Here is a 22,248-nt window from a genome sequence, read left to right on the forward strand (position 1 = left end):
TGCCCTGATGTGCTGCTGCTGTTTAAAACTGAGCGCAGCTTCAGTAATATCAGTAGACAGCTGACCCAGAATCAGACAAGCTGATGTTCTCTCTCTGTTTTCTCAAACACAAATAGTTCTGTTTTAAATTCTTTTTCTCTGCGTGAGTGACTCCTGCTGTGCATTTGGTGGGCTCACATTAGGATGAGTGGGGTTTGTTCACACTTTGTCTCATCCGGTCTGATGTTCTGTCATCCTCAGCGCACAAGCCTTCAGCACTTGTCTAGATTAAAACCAAATTCCTCCAAACTCTTCTGGCATACTGCTAAGAGTTTGAACTGTGTAGGATGCACACGTGTGTGTGTGTGTGTGTGTGCGAGCGTTTGAATATTTATAAAGCAGGACTTCCAAACATTTAGTATTAAGTGATTCATCAGTTGGCCGAACCGAACACCCAGCCATGTTATTTAGCAAACTGCTGGGTTTTTAATGCTGCTTGACTGCTGGGGTTAAAGCAGGGGCGGTGATAAATAATTACATACTACAAAAATAAAGCAAAACAAATATTACCTAATATGAGATCAAATGATCTCTAAACCACTCATTTTTCTGAAGTAATACAGTCGCACACCAGTCAGTAAAATTCTAGAGGGAGGCAGCATCACAGTTTAGTATTTCCTGTGCAGGGAATGGCACTTAGTGCACAATGTACTGTAGGTAATAGGGAATGATTCAGACAGTGTAAATATGCTTTCGATTGGGGAAAATTAGGTCTGGTTTCACGTTGTTTCACGCGAACCATGACAGCAAACAGTCTGATCCGGACTTTGAGACGCGATCACATGGAGCGGATCATATGCGGGAGTCGGCATACATACCAATCTTTTACAACTACACAACCTCAGCATGTTTATGACCATTATTTTGTTTTACTAAGAGTTTATATTGAATCTAGGGGTAATCTATTAGACTGTGGCTGTCAAATGTGGCTTTACCGAGCTCAACTCTGGCCCGAGCAGATATAAACCAAACGCTAATGGCTGTTCTAAAAAGGGGACTTCCTGTTTCAGCTGAAATTATGTCACCACCATAGACGTGCTGTCCGTGACGTCACCCATAGGTTTCTCAAGAGCGTTTTTGAAGCCAAAAGTGGGCGGAGGCGGTCGTAGTCATCTTGGCAGTCTGTCACTGCACGTCACTCCCAGATAATCGAAAATGGGCAAAAAGGCGGGAACTGGTTGCTGAAACCACTCCCACCTTTCTCGACGGCGGCAGCAGCAATCCACTTGTCACTCAAGTGACAGCGCCCTTAATTATGCAGAACTTTAATGCTTAATATAATTTAAACAGATGAATTATTAAAAAAATTCAGCCCCCTTCACAGTTGTTATGAAGGGCAAAATTAGATATTTAGACCAAAATAATTTTTAAACCATGCTGTAAACATGTTTTTTTCTAATGTAAAGTTGGGCATTTTAATATGGTCAGTCTATGGGATTGAGTTCTTTTTGCAGCCAGCCTCTTGTAGCAAGTTGACGAATTACAGTTTAAATCACATCTGTATGGGCTTCACAAGAGAGAGCGGGAGGTTGCCGCTTGGTCACCACGTAGTATAATGCTGCGTGTTTTGAAGCACTTCAGGGAACCTTTAAATATTAAAAGTAAAAGTACAAGTACATGCAAAATGGAAAAATAAGCAAATAAATGTATATAAAAATGTTCATACACAGCTTGAGTAGCAAGATTGCGTTCAGTTTTAACTCGTTCTTCCATTTTGTATTTTTGGGTAAGAATAAGAAGCACTACATTTGGTACTTAGTGTCTTTCATTCCAACATAAGAAAACATTTCTGGGATCTGCCTCTGAAATAGCATTTAGATGTATTTACACTGTTTATGTATCTCAGAGTGGACATGGGTGTATTTAAATTGCAGTTACAGATTCATAAACAGACCTATTTTTTATTTAGTTTTTACATAAAAACATTGAATACTGATATTTGAAATCATTCAAAACAGGAAATAATGGTGAAATTAAAACCGCCAGTAGGTGACAGCAAGTGACTGTTAATGAGTGAGTCACTGAGATTTAACCAATTCATTCAAACAGCTTATTCTTTCAAAAACAAAGCATTTGATTGAGTTAATGAGTGAATCACTGAATCATTTCTTCAACCGATTTGTTTAAAAAGCAGATTAATTCAATAAGTAAACACCGTCCATTGCTCAGAGATGCAAAACAGTGCTGTGATCTTTGTTTGAAACTATTTTCATTGGCAAAATTGAGCAAAAACAAGCAATATTATGTCTAAAATGTAAGTCACTTGCTTTACTGAACTTGTATAAACTGATTATTAAATGTGTTCATGGCATGCAGATATCTGCAGAAAAACGGTATTCTTTGTGTGATTAAATTAACTTTATTTAATTATATAAATATAAAAAGCATACAGAACCATTTTTTGCTTTAATAGATTAAAAAATAAATGTGTGTGCACTCCGTGTGTGATATGGTGATATATACTTGATAATGTCCGATCGCACATCATCACACCATATTATTGCAGACAATGCTGTATCACACACCCCAGACTTGACTTGAGTGGAAATTATATCAACCACGGTTGTGCACGCACTTGTTTGCACATGAGCATGAGTCTAACTTGCAAATGCCAGACCACTGATTCATCAAACCTGCTTTCCTGCAGTCCATCTTCTTCTGACTTCGGACTATTTTGTAGTAAGTAATGAATATGCTTCGTTGAAATGTATCAGAGTAAAAGTAAAGTAAATGTAAAAGTTGGCTGAAATATAAAAACTCAGTACAGTACAGAGTACAGATACTCCCAAAAAATACTTAAGTACGTTATTGAAGTATTATTACTTTGTTACATTACACCACTGCCTGTAGCATGGCGTAAATGTGAGGAATGCATGTCCTTCTTTGCAGCACTATGATTAGCCAATTACTCTTCCACAAATTTGACTGAAGGGGTCAGACTGCAGGAAATGGATGGATTGATGCCAGAGTAACAGCTTATCCACTGCCATGACCAGTTTCTGTTGCATTCATGTCAAAATGAACTTGAATTTCTTGAAAAACAAGAAATTACCTGTAAGTGAGCTGGTTTTAGCAACCATGCAGTTTAGTGAAATTAAAAATTCATCACCATGCCCACAACCTTCTCCACACTCTCAGTATTTATTGAGGAATTGTTGGCATAAATGGTATATGAAATGTTCTTGTCATTGTATTATTGTAGTCATTGTATTATTGAAGTAATGTAAAAATAATAATTGAAGGGATAGTTTACCCAAACCACCTTCGTTCATCTTCAGAATACAAATTAAGATATTTTTTGATGAAATCTGAGAGCTTTCTGAACCTGTATAGACATCAAAACAACTGACATGTTCAAAGCCCCAAAAGGTAGTAAGGACATTATTAAAATAGTCCGTGGGAGATCAGTGGTTCAACTATAATATTATAAGCTACAAAAATACTTTTTTTGCTCAAAGAAAACAAAAATAACGACTATTCAGCAATTTCGTCTTCGTGAATGCGTGTTGAAGGCTGACACGGAAGAGAAGAAATTGTTGAACAAAGTCATTATTTTATAAATTTTATGAGACTATGATGTAACTTGTTTTTATTTATGTGATTTGGTAACCATCAAACTGAACTGAACTTAAGCAGTTCTGCAAAGAGGAGTGGGCAAATATTGCTTTACTTTATATTCATAAAAAAAAAAATTAAGCTTTGTCATCACAGGAATAAAATACATTTTAAAATATGTTAAAAAAGAAAACAGTTATTTTAGATTCTGATAATATGTCACAATATTACCTCTTTTACTGTAATGTCAAATAAATGCAGCCTTGGTGAGCATAAGAGACCTCTTTCAAAAACATAAAAAATTATTTCTTCCAAAAATAAAAAATGAACCCAATTTTTTGAACGATAATGTATATACAACCCATACTGTATATACAAAAGTATATTACAGTTTGCTTGTTGATAGTCCCAAGTGTAAGGTAAATTTCCAAATTTTAACCAAGAAACTATGTAAACTACAATGGAACGTGAATTTACATTAGACTTAATACTAAAATAAACAGATTGAGGGGCTTTGGCATTTCAGAAGACCACAGGGGTGAACATACGTCTGACTATTACCAGCCTCCGGCAAATCATTGATTCTGTTTGATTGGATTTGGTTTTGATAACTGGCTAATTGCTAAATTCTCTTTGGATTAGGGTTTGCACCAGTGTAGTTCGAGCTCAATTAATGCTGCCTTTTATCTTATGTTAATAGAGTGGTTTTGAGTTACATTATATCCAGCAACTCACTGAGCTTTAATTGGATGTTTAGAAAATGCAGTACATTTTAGATCAATATGATATGACCTCACATAATTGTTAAATGTATATTGCGTACTTGTAAACATCTGAAAATACAGATGACAAATGGAAAAGTGATGGAAGGACAGAAGGATGGAAGAGGAGAAAATAAAATAACTGGTTTCACGTGGTTACTGTAAGCCATTAAAAGGTTTGACAGGTTATGTAACCTTATTAGTTAAACACATAGACTTACCTCTTATTAAAACCCAAAGTTGTGCTTTTAAAGTGGTGCTTTTATTCTCAGTTTTCCCCTTTTAATCCCAATCTGAGGGGCAGTTTAATCTTGGAGCTAAGGCAGCAGAGGAGTCAGCCGCAGGTCGTGGTAATCCTGCATGAATATTTCTTTCCAGGGGCAGGACTTCTTGTGGCCCACGCACACAGGACTGAGAGATCTCTATTTGATAAAGGCTGTCTGCTTTATATAATCTCTATATGGAGGAGGATTTAGCATGCAGCCATCACATGAGGGTTTCAAGCCCAACTGCAAACCTGAGGACAATACCAAACATGAATTAATCAAATAAAGGACAGACAGGGACACGGCAACACATGCACGTACACGAGTACGTCCCATCCCTTCAGAGTTTGGATGATGCTTGTGATCCATGGAGTTTGCTCTGATGTATTTGCCAGTTACTAGTAAACAGTGTTGTGGGAGTGATATTTTTTTTGTATTCAGGGACTGAACTGTTTCAGAGCAGATATTTGTGATGTTGGGTTAAGTTGAGGAAATCACAACTGAGGATCTCTGATGCAGATGGCTTTTATGTTCACTGTTGCTGTTTTTTTTTTTTTTTTTTTTTACGATTTTATGCTATCAGGGTGTACTCTTTGAAACTAGTCGTTCTCTTCTTAAAAACTCTAAAAGCTGTTTTATGATGGTGGTTGTTTTGGCACACTGTATTCACCCCTCGGGCCTCCTATTCTCTTGTTCCTACAGAATCTGATGTCCACGGCTGTGTGCTGCTGAACACGTCTCGAAGGGTGAGGCTTTTCATTTCATCCACATGCCAAACAGACCTTATAAGATGCATAGTCCCACCTTTTTATAAGATGCATAGTCCCACCAAGTTTTGTGCACACCTGTGACTGCACATTAATTGAATTCTGTATTGATATACCCATGGCTGAAGTGCCCTTGAGCAAGGCACTGAACCCCTAATTGCTCCCCGGGTGCTGGAAAAAATAGCCGCTAACTGCTCCGGGTGTGTTTTCACGGTGTGTGTGTGTGTTCCACGCTCACTGCTGTGTGTATGCACTTAGATGGATTAAATGCAGAGCACCAATTCCAAGTATGGATTACCATACTTGGCAAATGTCATTACTTTCAACTTTCATATACCAGTTTACATACAGTGGGGCCCAAGAGTGTGAGACCTCTTTTTTTTAAATCTGGTGTTTTTTATTTAAACATGCAAAAAAAACATTTTAGGATTTTGAAATTTTAAAACAAAGCTTTTGACATAAAATGATGAAAGAAATATATACTGGATAACATGATCATCGGGTTTTACCTAATACTGTAGCATTATGAATTCTGCATTCTAAAATTTATTTTACTACTGTTTACTGAAATTACTATCAGGTATTGTGATTCTGAATTCCAAAATTAATTGTACTAATTTATAAACAAATTATCAACTTTTCACTCAAATTGTTATACTGACAATTTAATTTCCAAAACATGTAATAAATTAGACAAGAATCCAAAACAGAAATATTTTCAATAAAGAATCGGATACATACAAACTGTATAACATTTCTAACAACACTGTAATACAGTGTTTCCAATTACTTATTCATTGGCAATCCAAAGATCATGGAAAAAATGGCAATGTCAGGAGATTTTTTTTTCTTTCTAAGAACAGTCGTGGACATATCTAAAATGAATATAAATTTTTCAAAATATGCAGAGCTGTTAAATATTTCAGCTGCTAAAAATTGCTCTTGTGTAGAGTAATACTTAATCAGGCAGGAATGCATTTTAGCTCCAAAAAATATGAGATGCTGGCAGTTTTAAAAATGCCTGGTATCCACTAGATGCTGTAAAAGACGCAAGACACAAAATCGGTCAAACACGTTTACATAGAAAACAATACAAAAGTAGTAGGATGCAAAAATATGTTCTGTGTGAATGGCCTCTTAGCCACAAAGCAAAAAGTCACATGCCAGAATATGTTAAATATGTTATGGTATATATATATATATATATATATATATATATACATATATACATATATATATATATATATATATATATATATATATATATACATATATATACATATACATATATATAAAATTTTAAATGCTTGTCCAGTTTTAACAAATCGTAGATCATGGAAAAGTTCAAAAGTCATTGTTTAAAAAATATCATAACCCAGTTTAATATATGATTATATAAATTTGTATAACTGTATGTTATTTACGTACTTTTTAGCATTGCTTACTAGGGGTGTAAATCGGATGGTTCGTCACGATACGATACAATATAAATTCTTATTACCAGCGATACAATATTTGCCGTTACCTCAATAAATTCTATGATATAATTACGATTCGATACAGGAGTATATTGATCGATATATTGATATTTTTATATTATATATCTATTTTAAACAACCATCTACATTTTTATTAACTCACAAATGCAACCAAAATATATAACATAAACATTTATCTGAAGTTTTCACATTTTTGTAAATAAACAATTGGAAAAAAAATTACTGTGGGCTTAGTGCTAAAAATCTTTTTTGTTTTGTTTTGTTTTTTGTTTTTTTACACAGATAACAAAATTACAAGCAATAGCAGAAAAATAAATACAATAAACAGTGCTTTTCAGGTTCTTCAGCTTAGTCTAAAATAAATGTTAAGGTACGCTACAGAAATGTAATACATGTAAAATAACTGCACAGTCTTCACTGTATAAATTAAATATAGATTAATAATTTTTTGATGTTACAAAGGTTTTTTAGTCAGGAGCAGTGAGCACTTGTATTAGTATTTTTTACAGTATTATATTTATTATTTCTTTCACTTTAAGAACAAAGCACGGATTTAATTTACGTTAAGACATGCCTAACCGACTGTGCTTACTAGGATGTAATTTTGTCTGTATTTCTTCATCCATGCACAAAAAAGCAGAAGAAAGCTCAATTTAGTATTCAAGCGGTGCGGCTGTCTGTGTGAATGCGCGCGCTTCAGATGTGTGCACTGAAAACTTCTCAGACAGCACTCAACTATTCCGCAAACAATCCCGAGCATCTTTTATTCTCACCTTGTGCCTTCAGACAGTCCTTATACTGAGTCCTGATACATGATTTTGAGCGAGAATGCACACATTGGTGGTAATGCATAAAAGGACATTATGTGAAAATCTGGACAGTGCCAAATAAGGTGACTATTTATACTACAGATATCAATATTTTACGCGTGTCATCGATGCATTGTATCGTCAGACATCGTATTGATGTATCGATCCATGTGGATGAATCGTTACACGCCTAATGCTTACATGTACCTCTGTGTGTTCCCTCAGTACGTGAAGCTGATGAACTTCGAGGAGGAAGTGCGAGCTCACAGGGATCTGGACGGGTTTCTGGAGAGGGCCAGTATTCTGCTGCATGAGGACGAGGCCTCTCTAGACGATGTGTTAAAGACAATGCTCCTCCACGTCTCACAGGACCCTCACACCGCTGAGCCCAGCTGCAACTTCGAGGAGATCATGAGCTCCCTCTTCACAGATGCAGGGTCACAGGAAGTCAGTGGTGAGTGTGTTTGTTTCTATGTGTGTGTTATTTCATGAAAAGCTTATGAAAGGTTGCTCAATACCTCAGAGAGCTGATTTGACTGACACCTCAAAGGATATAAGCACAGCAGTTTGACATTAGTCAATGTTATTTTAATTTAAAATTCTTTATAAATTATAATTAAAATTTTACATAAGAATGAGTAACAGAGGGAACTGTGCAGAGACAGACAGGAAAAAGAGTTTCAGCAATAATTAAGTCCATTTTCATCCCTGCTGACCCCACAGCTTTGAAACTCAGTCTAGGATATGTCAGAGAGAGGATTTGCTTTGAATGACCCCATAAAGGGAAGTCAGGTTCTAATAACACTGTTCTGTCCAGTCTTTTACACATTAGACTTACTGGAATTGTCAAACCTTCCCAAAGGACACACAACTATTTATGACAGTGATAAAGTCAAAGGAAATATAGACAAATCACAAAAGTTAAGCTGAGAGTTGAAATATCTTCAAGGCAGGAGTAGCTGAAAATAAATGTGTAATTGTGTATAAAATGTATAATTCAACATAAAGTACATATAATATATGAGTTAATATTTAAGATACAAGAATCATAATAGAATCAATTAGAATTCTTACAAATTTGAACTTTACTAGTTGAATTAAGGCTGGAATACACTGCATGACTTCTGTTCAGAATTTTGGTGCTGTTTGCAGTTTGCAGAAATTCTGCAGATTTTGGTCCGTCAATTGACAGATTTCACAGAAAATCACATGATGGGCACAAACTCAGATTTTTAAGCTTCAGATTGAGAACCCATCCAGTCGGAGGATGTTAAATATGTTTGATATTTTTACCTGATTCTAGCAAGAAAGTGCATGTTTTTGCATAAATTTGTTGTGTTCGGGACTACTTCAAAAAAGTCTGATATTGTGTGATCTTCAGTCATCTAGTGTATGATGCCCAGTTTTTCCTCTGTAACCATTTACAAAGTCAGCAGCTATCATTAGATCTACTCTACTGGGTCATTTTATTCACTGGCCTCTGGACACCCAGCATTTTCTAAAAATGGTCCCAAAGCTTCATAATTCAAGTATCCCTGCTTTATGAGCTCAGCTGGTCTCTGTATCACCAACTCCTTCTCTCTCAGGAAGACTGAATTATTCTTTCCAAACGCAAGAAACTCTGGCATACTCTCAGCTAGAGGTGATGCCTCACCACCAGAGATTTTGGCAAACTGGATGCCTCATCTCCTAATTTATACATGTTTGAAACCCTAATATTTACGGTCAGCCTTAAAATTAAGCACCTAATTAGGACTTTCTTCCAAAAACACTTCAAGAGACAAGGCTAAAGGAAACCTTTTTATTGAGATACACAGGCCTATTATATGTTGTAATTGAACATATCTCTCAACCCAGATATATCTCACCACTCGATGCTCAGATATGATTTTTTTTTATATAGAATTCACTATAATAAATGAAATATTCATGACAACACAAGCATTGTAAATCTATCAAGCCGCATGGATGTGTCATTTTCTTCTGAGATTTTCACAAGCTGGCAGCACGCTTTTTCTGGATCGTATTGATCGTTTCTGGCTCATCAGTAATCTCTGTGTTCTTATCATCATTGCCTGATTCACACTGAATACACACAGAATATCATTGGCTATCCTGGGCACCAATTAAACCCAGTCCTGGATTTTGCTGTACCGTCACTCCAGTCTGGAGGGTCCCAGACTAGGTCCGATTGTGTGAATGGTGAGATGTGAATTATCGTTAGTTGATATAGTTTTTTTTTCAAGTCTAGGGATGATACATTCCCTCTTGTCTCTGTTGCTAGGATACATAGCTCACATGTGAGCAAGAATCATATTAATGATATGAGCCTGGGAACATGCAAAGGAACTGATGTGTGATTGGATTATGAGATGTGAATGTCATGAATATTTTAATGTATGATCATTTGGTTGAGAATCCATGAATGGGTCTAATTGTGAGTGCACTGATTGTATGTGCACTCGGCAGGTCTTTAACACGCAGACACACACTCACTCTTGTACACGCAACCCAAAGTCTATCAGTCTGAAGATCAAATTAGAATGTAATGAGAATAAAAATCTCATTCAGCCAAAATGCACGCACAATGAAAGTTGGAAAAAAATCATATTTCATCTGAGTAAAAAGACCTGAGCATCTGCCTGACAGCCCAGCCCCAATTAGTGAGAGAGGGAGGTTCGGTGTGTCTGTGTGGGTGGTAGGTTATCTGAATTTGTGTCTGAGAGACGTTTCACTCTTTCTGCTTGCTTTTAGGGTTCACAACATGTGTTTCTGTGCTAAACCTAACTTTAACTCTTTCCTTTCCAAGCTGAACTCAGTTTCAGTGTGTGTGTGTTTGTGTGATTGTGTGTGCCTGTTTGTGTGCATCTGTGTGTCTCCAATTCTCTCGCACAGACAGGTCGTCGAATTTCATTTTCTATGACAACGGTAAGAACAATATGATCAGACTTGGGATATTACCCACAATTCATGTGTGTTTTCTACCTGAGTGCTGATGTTTCCAGTGGATGTGATTGACATGTACCATTAGTCCAACAGACATGCAAGTCTGTGTTTTTTTTATTCAGATCCATCAATTTGCTGTATTTTCCTGTTGATGCAGTGACACAATCTAATTTGATATCAGTATCCACACATCTGAAATGACAAGATTTGGTGTTGTTTTAAAAGAGACGGTGGTGAATGCTGAGTGATTCCCTTCCCTGTGGGGTTGCTTTATATTGGGCTGTATCATTGCCTCTCTCGCTCTCATTCCTGCCTCATTGCTGTTCGGCTGATTGGCTGTGCATGGATTCCGCTGATGTGATTGAAAAACTCCACTGTCATTCTGATGTCTTTTTCTGCTTAATATTTATGCAGTACACACACACACACACACACACACATACAAGTAGTGAACAGACTTTTTAATATCTTGAGGAAAAGTCTTTAGTGTGTGTGAATTAAAGCATCTCATTCCATCCTGATGTCCAAGCCTCTGGCAGTTATTAGAAGGGGTTAGGTGCAGTTGGCTTAGATGATTAGCTGAATATTAATGCATGTACGTATATTAGGGCTGTATGATATAGCTGTAAACATTACGGGCCCTATAATACACCCGGTGCAATGCAGCGCAAGGTGCAGCGCAAGTGTGTTTGCTAGTTTCAGTCCGGCACCGTTCGCATTTTCCCATCCAGCGCCACGTCGTTTAATTAGCAAATACATTTGTGCTCATTTTTGCTGGTCTAAAAAAGAGGTGTGTTCAGGCGCATTGCTGGCGCAATGCTATTTTAAGGAGCTGAAAATAGACTGCGCCATAGACCAACTCAAAGCTGGCCTACAGTCTGGCGCAATGTTTTTTCTTTGTTATTTAAAGAGCGAGTTAGTATAGGCGGCTCTGCAACGCGCGTACACGCTGCTTTTAAACACAGGGATGCACAGCAGCACACAAACATGCCAAATAGCCTATTAAGAATTAAATGATTGCAATGCATAATAATTTTTTGTAGTCTAATTAAATATAAATATATATAAATAAAGGCCTACATGTCATAATGGATAGTCATCGCATGTATTAGAATTAGGCTATCTATTTGCTCGCACACGATGAGCTCCATTTCATCTTGGGACGCGTTCTATCTTTGCGCTTGCCAAATTCCGCTGTGTAAATAGCAAATCCGTCATGGCACGAGCGCAACTGGCTCTTAAAGGGAATGGAAGACTTTGATTGGTTTTTTGCACGTTACGCCCAAAAAACACCCATTACTCATTAAGAGAATAGGGCCAACCGTTTTTCCATCGTTAAAATAGCAAAAGTACCTGCGCCGTGTGCTTTAGATCATTAAAATATGGCCCTACATCTGGGTATTTTTCAGCTTTTTGACAATATGCAGTATACATATCTATACCATCCATACATGACTATTCGAAAATAACCAAGATATATTTTCCATAGGGTTACTAACTGATATACAAAAATAATAATATTTAATTGTTCTTATTTGTATGATCCGTTATAACAATTTATACCTAATTTTTGAACGTATGATATTATATGTAATCATATTCAAAATAAATGTAATTTAAATCATGGTAAGATAAAGATTAAATTAGTAATATAATATAATATAATATAATATAATTTATTACACGGCTCTGTGGAATACTTGATTCTGATTGGTAAGTCGCAGCATTCCAAGGTATGTTATTCTTCGATAACAACCGGTAAAAGCTAATAACACAGGTTTATCCGAGTAACAGCAGTCAGCGCTGTACTCTTGCTTGAACTCTGTTTTCTTGGTGGAAGCTTTGCATTTGTTTAGCTAATAAAATATTAAAACTTGATTCAAAATGGTGTACAATTATTAATAATTAATCCTAGTATCGCGGATTCGCTCTCGTTTCATACAAACGCAGCTGCTACCATTTTGCTACGATTGTTTTATACGCTGTAATGGATTATAAGAGAACTAACAAACTGGTAAAGTTTTACATTTTCGTCTTAATTCTTTTATTGCCATTATATTTGAGGTGAAATGTTGTGTAATAAGTGGTTTGACTGCACCGTTTCCCTTAAATATGTCTAGTTTAAACTTGCCTACTGCCTACTGGCATTGTCTTACAAAGTAATGGCCAGAAGACATTTAAACATCCTAAAATTTGTTGTTTTTATCAGCAACAAAATAATATGCAGTATAATATACAGTCTTTTAAATATTCATCCAGCTGTAGTGTTTGTGAAACTTCCTTAGTGTACATGCTTATATGGCCCTGCACAACATGCATCATTGTACTTTTGATTTTCAAAAGTATTGTGGAAAGAGATGGTCTAGTTTTTCCTTCACTAACACACCAAGTAACTATCTCCGCTGTTTGTCCTCCTGCCAATTCAACGGTCTTCATATTGCCCTGTATTGCTCCATTGATACATTTCCCTCTCTTTTCCCCTCCTTCTCATTCTTTCTCTATTCCTGTCTATTTCTCGATGGTTCTGAGTGTGTTGTCATGGTGATACCCATCTGTCCACGGTGTGAGTGTGTGATGTCTTATTGATGAGACAGTTTGACTGTGTGCCAGAGACATCCATCCTGCCTCCTAAACCACACACACACATGCGCACACACACGCATTCACATACACATATTGCTTTTGCTGGTCATGCTGAACAACTCACACCTGTCACCTCTGCCGGACAGAGGACGTATACACACACACACACACACACACACACACACACACACACACACACACACACACTGATTGATTAATTTGAATTAAACATTTGGTGGTGTTCTTGGAAAGGTCTTCATTGTCACTCATGCTGGCTGCAGTGATGTGTATTGTCCTCTGGTGAGTTTCTGCTTCTGTTCTACCTTGATATGCATTAGCCTTTTCATGGAGACGAGTGGACTTTGATTTAATTACCGGCCCTTCCATCAATTCACCTCTTGTTTGTTTTTTGTGTGTCACCATGTTCAGTAAAAGTCAGTTGACTTTATCTTGGTGTCAAACTCATGAGTAGTCTCACTACTGTTCTTCATACTCAGTTGCACTTGATGTGCAGTACTTTTGAAGAGGCATCCAGATTGTAGATAACTTGACTTTATTGTTAAGTTTCCTTCTTCATGCATGGTTATCCATTGACTGGATTGCATGGCCGCTCAAGACTGACTTCTTGTCTTCTCTCCTCATAGTGCATCTATTGTCAGAGACACTGCAGTGTGTGACAGCCACAGCCACGGGGATCCAGTACCAGCAGTCCTGGCTTTGCATTCTGTGAGTTACCTGGATCTGTCTTACCTGTAATGCTGACCCTTTAGAGGTTCTAGAGCAGGGGTGTCTGAAGAAATCCCACAAGAATAGTTAAAAATATTATAACAAGGACTGGCAATTTAACTTTGTATATTTAACAAAACAATTTACAATACAGTTCAAAAGTCTGGGGTGAGTAAGATTTATTTATTTTTTAAAGAAATGTATTTTTATTCAGCAAGGACGCATTGAATTGATTAAAATTGCCTGTGAATGCATTTATAATGTTACAATAGAGTTCTATTTAAAATAAATGCTTCTCTTTCAAACTTTCTTAAATACCGTATTAATGGCTGGTGAAAATTCAACTTTGACATCACAAGAATAATTTGTATTATAATATCGATTAAAATAGATAGTTATTTTTATATTTCACATTATTAAAATTGTCAAATAAATGCAGCATTGGTAAGCGTTAAAGATTTTTTCAAAAACATTAAGGGAGGATACTGCAGGCAAAAACAGGTTTTTTATGCACCTGTCAATTTTTTGATTTTGGGCTTTTTGGCTTTTCATAAAGTGTTTTTTAAGACTAATGGAAAGAAAACATCCAAAAGACTTTATTTTTATAGCACTTTATCTGTTTGTGTCAATAGATTTCAATTACAAAACATATTTGTAAAGGCCGTTTTCTCAAAATGAGTTTTTTCTCCAACACTGAGCCATAAATCTTCACTTCAGTTGCACGTACAAACACCAAAGTTAACATATTTATTCCTGTCTATATTCTGAAGGTTTTTACAGAGGGATTTGTTATATATAATTTTCTTGATTAAATGCAACATTTTATTCCCCCCAAAATTGTGGAAATATACGGTTTTCCAGCTGTTCAAAGTATTTTCTGAATTATGGAGTGATAAAAAGAGATACACAGAATTCCCTTTGTAAAAACATTTGACTCTGATATGTCAAAAAAATAAACAAGAATTTTTAAATTGACTTCATCCAGAGTTCAGATTTTTGTACAAAACATTTATGCAAATTAATTATTTCATGAAATAATACCTCATTTGCACATTTAAACATAACATTTTAGAAAACTTTTAATACAAACAATGTTTTCAATTATCAATGTAATCAATCAACTTAGTAATTACGTGATAACTATTAGTTATTTTTTTACCCTATTCACCTGCAGTGTCTCGCCTTAAAATGTTTGAAGGTTAGTGTACTGTATATAAATATTTACCCATTTAACAACATTAATAATCCTAATAATAATAATAATAATCTTATAATTCTATAATATGCAAACTCTCTAATAATGTGTTCAGAGTAGGGCTGTCACGATAGTAGATTTTTTATATAACGGTTAATGTGGCCGAAAGAATTCACAATATTGATATCGTGATATCTATAGAAACCTTGGGGGGAAAGATATCAGTCAAATTATTTTTTACTTTGTTTATTGATTTTTTCTTTTTTTTACCCAACGAACATAAGGATACTGATAAATGTAGGGCACAAGACTCTGGCTTTCTTTGTCTTCTTTGAAGCTCAATACATATATTACACAATTTATAAATCTTTGTTAATGTTAATAAAAATAGAGTTGTTCATTGTTCATGTTAGTTCACCGTGCATTAATGTTTACAAACACAACTTGTGATTTTAATAATGCATAAGTAAATGCTGAAATTAACATGAACTACGATTAATAAATGCTGTGGAAATATTTTTCATTATTATTTATGTTATTTATATATGTTAACTAATGTAATTAACTAATATTAACTAATGAACCTTATTGAAGAATGACCGCAGATGAGGCATTAAGTGCATGGCATGTGACCTAACATTTTACAGAGTTTAATGTAGCAATGTGGTCGCTCAGTTTTTCAAGATCAGTTTTAATTGTGTAACTGTTAATAAATTTGAACAAAGAAATAAGGTGTGACTACGCACAGGCCATATTAAAAATAAGACGAGTAAAGAAAACAACCAATTAAAATAATCATCCTTTATTTCAATATATGAACACAGAAAACCACTGTTAACAGGTTAATATAACGTTTCTCATTCTGTGACTAGTAAAATAATGGCAACTTACTCTGATGCACACAAATCTCCTCGGAGTAGCTGCGAGCCTGCTTCTTCTTCTTGTGTGACAGGTGTCAGCGTTAAGGCAAAATACTGCCACCTTGGAGCTCAACCAGGTACTGGCACTGGAGTATTTACATGTGGTGTTATCATAAGAGAACTGTTCATTTTAAATATTGCAGTTATCGCTAATACCGGTATATCATCACACACTAAATTAACATGATATCGATAATTGTTGCTTTGAATATCATGGTTATCATCAATACCGGTATATCGCGACATCCCTAGTTCAGAGATTAGTAATTTAATAAAAATATTTTTGAAGAATTATGCAAATATCACTGGCTATCATTAGTTCAACAAATAATTTGATTTGACTTTTGATTAAATGACAGCCCTGGTTTTAACTAAGAACTATTTGTGTCCAGTTGTTATAAATGTGAAATTAATTTAATGATCTTCTGTTCTAATACACATGACATAAACCCTTTATTATTTTTAGCAAAAAAAGAGCGAGAACTAGGTGTCCAGTGTAACCTCAGCAGGTAGCCAGTGAGATCTGAGGGATGCATTGAACAGTTGCTGCTAGTGAATGCTGCCCAGAAAAAAAAATTAAATAAAATCAAGACAAATGGAATATTTAAGGTCAATGTACAAAATGCTCAGAAGATATATCTGGGGCAAGAATACAACATCAGATGACACTGTTAGACATTGGACACCTCAGTTCAAAATAGGGTAGAGGACTCTGGATTCTCTCTGAAAAATTGGCAAAAAAAGCAATCAGTCTGAGAGATTCGGTGAAGGAAGGCCAATCTAGAGGTGAGCCAAGTCAAAACATGCATTATGACAGCAGAAGCTTTTGCCAGTATTACATTGTCAATGAAGTTCTGTGCCAGGGAGTCCTTGAATCGTCTATTAAAAATCATTTATCGCCTTATCTTGGGTTAAGATGTCTGTGTAGTGCTGATGTGTTGTCAAATCTCTATAAGGAGTTAGCCAAGTGGACATGTACTGTACCCTGGCATGTCCTCCTGTCTTCTCTTCAACATCTCGAGGTCAAGCTCTGCTGGATACTGTAGCTACCCACATGAAATTCTGAAAAAAATTTCATGAAATATAATTGCATGACTTTGAAATATAACTGTTTGAACAACTGTTCTCAAAACAGTCAACTTAAAATTCTTATAGATTTTGAGGTATTGTAATTATGAAATACTGCTGGATCAGTTTGGGCATGTACAGTATAATAATATCCTGAGGCCAGTGAGGAGGCAGATGGCCTCAGGGAAGAAGTTGCTCTCATGGCAAAATGTACTCGAGGACATGATTAGCATGTCTGCCCGAGAAGGAAAGATGAATAGGTGATACCCTTGATGTGATGGGGCTGAGGATCTTTCAAGGCCTATTTGAGGATCACAGGGTTTGGTAAGATTTTTAAAAAATTTTTGAAGGGAGTGTCTAATGCTTACCTATGCTGCATTTATTTGATCAAAAATACAGTAAAAATAGTAAGATTGCGAAATATTTTCAGCAGCAATTAATCCAGTCTTCAGTGTCATATGATACTTATTATAATCAACAAAGTTGTGCTGCTTAATATTTTTTTTGAAAAACATGATATCTAAAATTGATATATTTGATACATGATCTGGAAACATTGATCTCAGGATTTAGTATTTATTTTAAATCTTAATATTTTTTAACTGTAAAAGTCTGTACTATGATTTTAAACCATTTATTGCTTTCTGACCCCAATATTTTGAAAGATAGTGTATAGGCAAATATGACTGGTATTTTGCTCAGGCATAATTTGGTAATTAGCTTATGTTTTATTTTAGAAGAGTATGTTTGTGTTAATAACATCTAGAAAGCTAAACTTAAAACCAGATAACAAATGGAAACAAAAAGTTTGTGTGCACTCTCAAGGAAGATCAATTGGCCTCTATTCAGTGTGTGAGGAACAAGAAAATGAAGATCATGCCAGAGGCTCATTAATGAAGATCAGCAAGTAGCAGTTTTGCGATAGGAGTATTTTTGTGGCCCATCTGCACCCCAAGCGAGTGATGCAACAAAACAGATTCATTTATTTTAATGAGAGCATTTGGAGGAGTTCAGATAAAAAGTGCAGTGCACAGAAAAAAACACACTGTGGGCTCAAACAGTTGTGTGAAAGTGTACAGTGGACCAGTGTTGTGTGATGCACAGAATTGCTTACTCCCCAAATATTCAGTGGCCCCAAAAACTATTCATACACTTAAGAAAAAAATATTTTTGTATATCAAGTATTTTATGTATATTTGGTTTGCCATTGCTAAGACAATCAGTAGGCCTTTATGGTTGCAAAAAGTGCAAATACTGATAGATGCTATTCACCAACAGTGTAAATAGAAGTAACATGCTATTTGTACTAATGTTTAACCCTCTGGAGTCTAAGGGAATTTTTGTGACCTGTAGAAGTTTTGTCACGCCCTGACATTTGTGCTTTTTTCAGTTTCTTATAAATACCTAAATGGTTAAAGTCTAATCTCACTGTAATCAGCACAAACTGGGCTATAATAATATGTGAGCAGCATGTATGTACATGATTGTGTTTTTGAGAAAAAAAATGTTATGAGTGGTTAGTGAAAAACAAAAAATGTTAAAACACTTGAATAAGGCAAAAAAACACATAAAGAACAATGGTTCCCAGGATTTTTGAGAACTGGAGCTTGTAGCCTAGTATTTTTCTTTCTAAATTATGTGAAAATCATCTTGTTTACTCACTTACAGAAAACAATATATTGATTTAAATTTTCTAAGACACTTTTGTTGGTAAAAGTCATATGCGGGTAGGCGTCAACTATCATGAATATCATTGTGATTTACACCTGAGAAGACAAAGGCCTGCATAATGAGCTGCATAATGAGCCTTTCAGTCAGCTGTGCCACTGAGAGGGAAGAGTTACAAGAAAGAATGCGAGGACAAAATAAATCTATATAATTTTATGTTTGTAGTTGATTTAGAATTTAATTATCCCACAACATAATTTAATATCCACTTGGGGGAGCAGTTAAACAGTTTATTAGGAACAATCAAAGCTGACTTTCAAACTAATTTTTTGCACCATTACTCAAGTCACACAATCCTTCAGAAATCCTTTTTACAATCTTAACAGGTACTTAACAGAGAAGCCCTTAACAGGTACTCGGTGGGGAAAAGGCTTATCCCAAAACCTCTTCATTTCAGCCACACAAGCCGGGACGGCAGGAAAAAAACTGCCTTGCTGGAGGGAGACGTGACGGAAGTTTCTTTCCGTCATACAAGTCTCTTTCAGCTCCTTTATCTGCTGGTTGGGATGGCCAGTCGATCGACAGTCTAGCCGCAGCCCTGCGACAGACCTCGATAAGATCTGTATCCGTCTGCACAGGGGAGGGTGAGCTCTCATCCTGTGTACTCGGTGGATGCGAAGCCTATGCGAAGCCTTCGCTCTCGGGGTTTTGACCGAGAACTTTGCACAGTGGGGACAACCCTCAGGGTCGGTCAATGCTGCCTGAGCGTGTTTAGCACCCAAGCAGGAGATGCAGAGACTGTGTGAATCTTTCGCAGAAATCCACATTCCGCACGCACACGGATGAGGAGGACGGCCCTGTCCTCCGGGGCTCTCCGGCTCTTTTGCAGTGGCCATGAAGCCTGCACTCTCTTCGTACGGTAAGCCCACCACAACGTGACAGCTAGTACAGAGCTGTGCTGCGACAGAGAGCTCTTTTCCTACTTTTTTTGGTGCATGGTGAGCGCGCCAAAAATCGAAAAAAATAAGTAGAGAAATTTAAAGTAGAAAACTCGCCTTGACACGTTAGTTATCTTACTCTAAGTGTTAGGTCACTCGACAAACGTTAAGAATATACTGCGTTTGGGATGTTACCTTGCGGCTCCGTCGATAAACTGTTTAGCAATAATTCTCCAAGTCTGCTGAGGACAGCTTCCGAAATCTTCACGGGGAAGAGAACGAGAATGACGAAATGGCAGGTAGCTGTGGTTTATATACAGGGAGCAGGACTCCCTGATCGCTGCAGCGATTGGTCTACCATGGTTGGCAGACGTGGTGTTATTGGTGCTTCTGCGATCGGCCACGCCTGAGGCGGTCCCATAGTGAGATACCGAACGAATGTTAGAAAGAGAACCAGCAGTTCAATTCCAGGCTGCAGCAAAGTCAGATTGTTTACAACTGTACAAACTGTTTCCTGTGGTCTTGTCCCGGTGGTCATCTGAGACAAGGTCTTTACAGGGGATCTGTATCTGGGGCTTATCTAGTTGTCCTGGTCTCCGCTGTCTTTTTGTACAGGAGTAAATCTGACAAGATGAATGCAGCTCTTAAGCAAATCATACATTGATGACTTTAGGGTTCACATTTATCAAAATCTACCTGCTACCTGCTATTGAGGCATTCATCAAAATAAATTGATCACAAACAAACTCTATCTAGCAGACATCTGCAGGTCATGATTAGGTTCTGATGATTTATCTACTTTTTTTCAGTATTTTCAATACAACCACTGCCAAAACTTTTATCAACAGCCTCTGATAGCAGTGTCCATCAGCATCCAACATCAGTGCACAAGCTAACAAATCATATTTTCTTAAGGCAGATGCAGCACGTTAGACAGTATGATATTTCACCAACCACTCCCTGTTAAACTTAACCAGCAGCTATATACACTAGTGTAGTGCTGCAACAATTTAAATTAAGTTGTTATAATTTTTTTGTATGTATTATTAAATGTGTCAGATTCACAATCATCAGTGCTACTTGGCTAGTGCAGTCTACGTTGAATTATTGCTGTCTATTTAAAACAAGTGGTAAACTTAAAAAAAAATTTTTTTACCACATACAGATAAATAGATAGATAGATAGATAGATAGATAGCTAGCTAGCTAGCTGCCGGGAAATCACACTCATCCAGGCCACACAGAAAAAAAGCTGTCAAAACAGCTTGACACCGTAGCAGCACAAAAAATGACATCTTTGTTTACTTTTTTTTTTTTTACCCCTAATAGGTACATATTAGTACCTTAGAATAGAAATTCATACCCTTAAGGTACTAATTTGTAGGCCTACCTATTAGGGGTAAAAAAGGAACATATATGTCCTTTTAAGGGTCCTGTTCCAGTGACAAGCTGTTGTACCCCAAAAGATCTGATTTTGGCTCATCTTTGATCTTATTTCCTGTATATAGCCTATACATTCACAACAGTTTTTGAAACCAGACAACCCTATTATTTGTATGGCCATCACATAAAAAAGGTCTAAATCCTTAGTCTGGGACTATGGAAAATAATTGAAGGTTCTCGCTTGAACTGCACCACTTCTACCAGCAGGTCTACTGTTATGAGCAGAACTGTCATCCTTGAAAACAACCAACTCACCCTTGATTTTAAAAAAATCTATATTTCATACAAATATACACTACCAGTCAAAAGTTTTTGAACAGTATTATTTTTCATGTTTTTAAAAAAAGTCTCTTCTGCTCATGAAGCCTGCATTTATTTGATCCAAACAAGATAAAAAATACAACAACAAAAATAGACAAAATAGACAATGTACAAAAAAGCAAAAACAAAATATAATATAGACAATTATGATGTACAAGTATGATGAGTGCAAATTGTGGTGGGAGGAGCACAAGACAGACACAGTGGGCGTGGCGTCAAGCCTCGGAGAGCCTTTTATTAACAGAAAATCAAATAAAACAGGGATAAAGGTGGCCAAAGGGGAAGAATGTCCAAAATAAACAGGGAATCTGGTGTCCTCGTCGTGCTGCGGGGTTCGTGTAGGTCGGGCAGTGTTCATGGAGGAAGGGTCCAGGTAAGGGGCGGAGTCCGGCGGCCGCACGCGCTCCCCTCTTCGGTCCGGGGCACGAGGGGCGGCGGCTTCCTCTAGCGGCCGCATCACTCTCGTTGGCAGCGGCGCTGGCAGGGGAAGGACGGCTCGGCATCCTGGACCGACGGCCGTGTAAACGGGTGCGGTTCTCATCCGGATCGCGGGTCCGGCAGCTCACATCTCTGGTGGTGCGGGAGTCCCTCAACGCACCCTTCCTGGACCCACGAGGACACCAGTGTGCATACACGGGGAAGAGACCGGTCTCCTGAGGAAACAGCGGCGGTGATGAGGCTCCATTTCCTTCAGGTGTGCCCCATCACACGCCGCCAGCCCTGACTCGTCCAGTGCCCCTCCTCT

General features: G+C 36.9%; 1 protein-coding gene across 6 annotated transcripts in view; it reads left to right on the forward strand.

The window, feature by feature from the left end:
* Positions 1 to 22,248, forward strand: part of LOC132110833 (solute carrier family 4 member 11-like) — a 94,458-nt gene that overhangs the window by 32,915 nt on the left and 39,295 nt on the right. For 4 of the 6 annotated variants that reach the window (XM_059517838.1, XM_059517833.1, XM_059517836.1 and 1 more), the window contains exons 4-7: positions 5,324 to 5,367; positions 7,922 to 8,150; positions 10,592 to 10,624; positions 13,870 to 13,951. In XM_059517838.1, coding sequence (XP_059373821.1) covers positions 5,324 to 5,367; positions 7,922 to 8,150; positions 10,592 to 10,624; positions 13,870 to 13,951 — 388 coding nt within the window. The remainder of the gene's footprint in view (positions 1 to 5,323; positions 5,368 to 7,921; positions 8,151 to 10,591; positions 10,625 to 13,869; positions 13,952 to 22,248) is intronic. The other 2 variants (XM_059517835.1, XM_059517837.1) reach the window with 1 other exon arrangement.

The sequence above is a fragment of the Carassius carassius genome, chromosome 30 (genome assembly GCF_963082965.1).
Source record: "Carassius carassius chromosome 30, fCarCar2.1, whole genome shotgun sequence".
Lineage (NCBI taxonomy): Eukaryota > Metazoa > Chordata > Actinopteri > Cypriniformes > Cyprinidae > Carassius > Carassius carassius.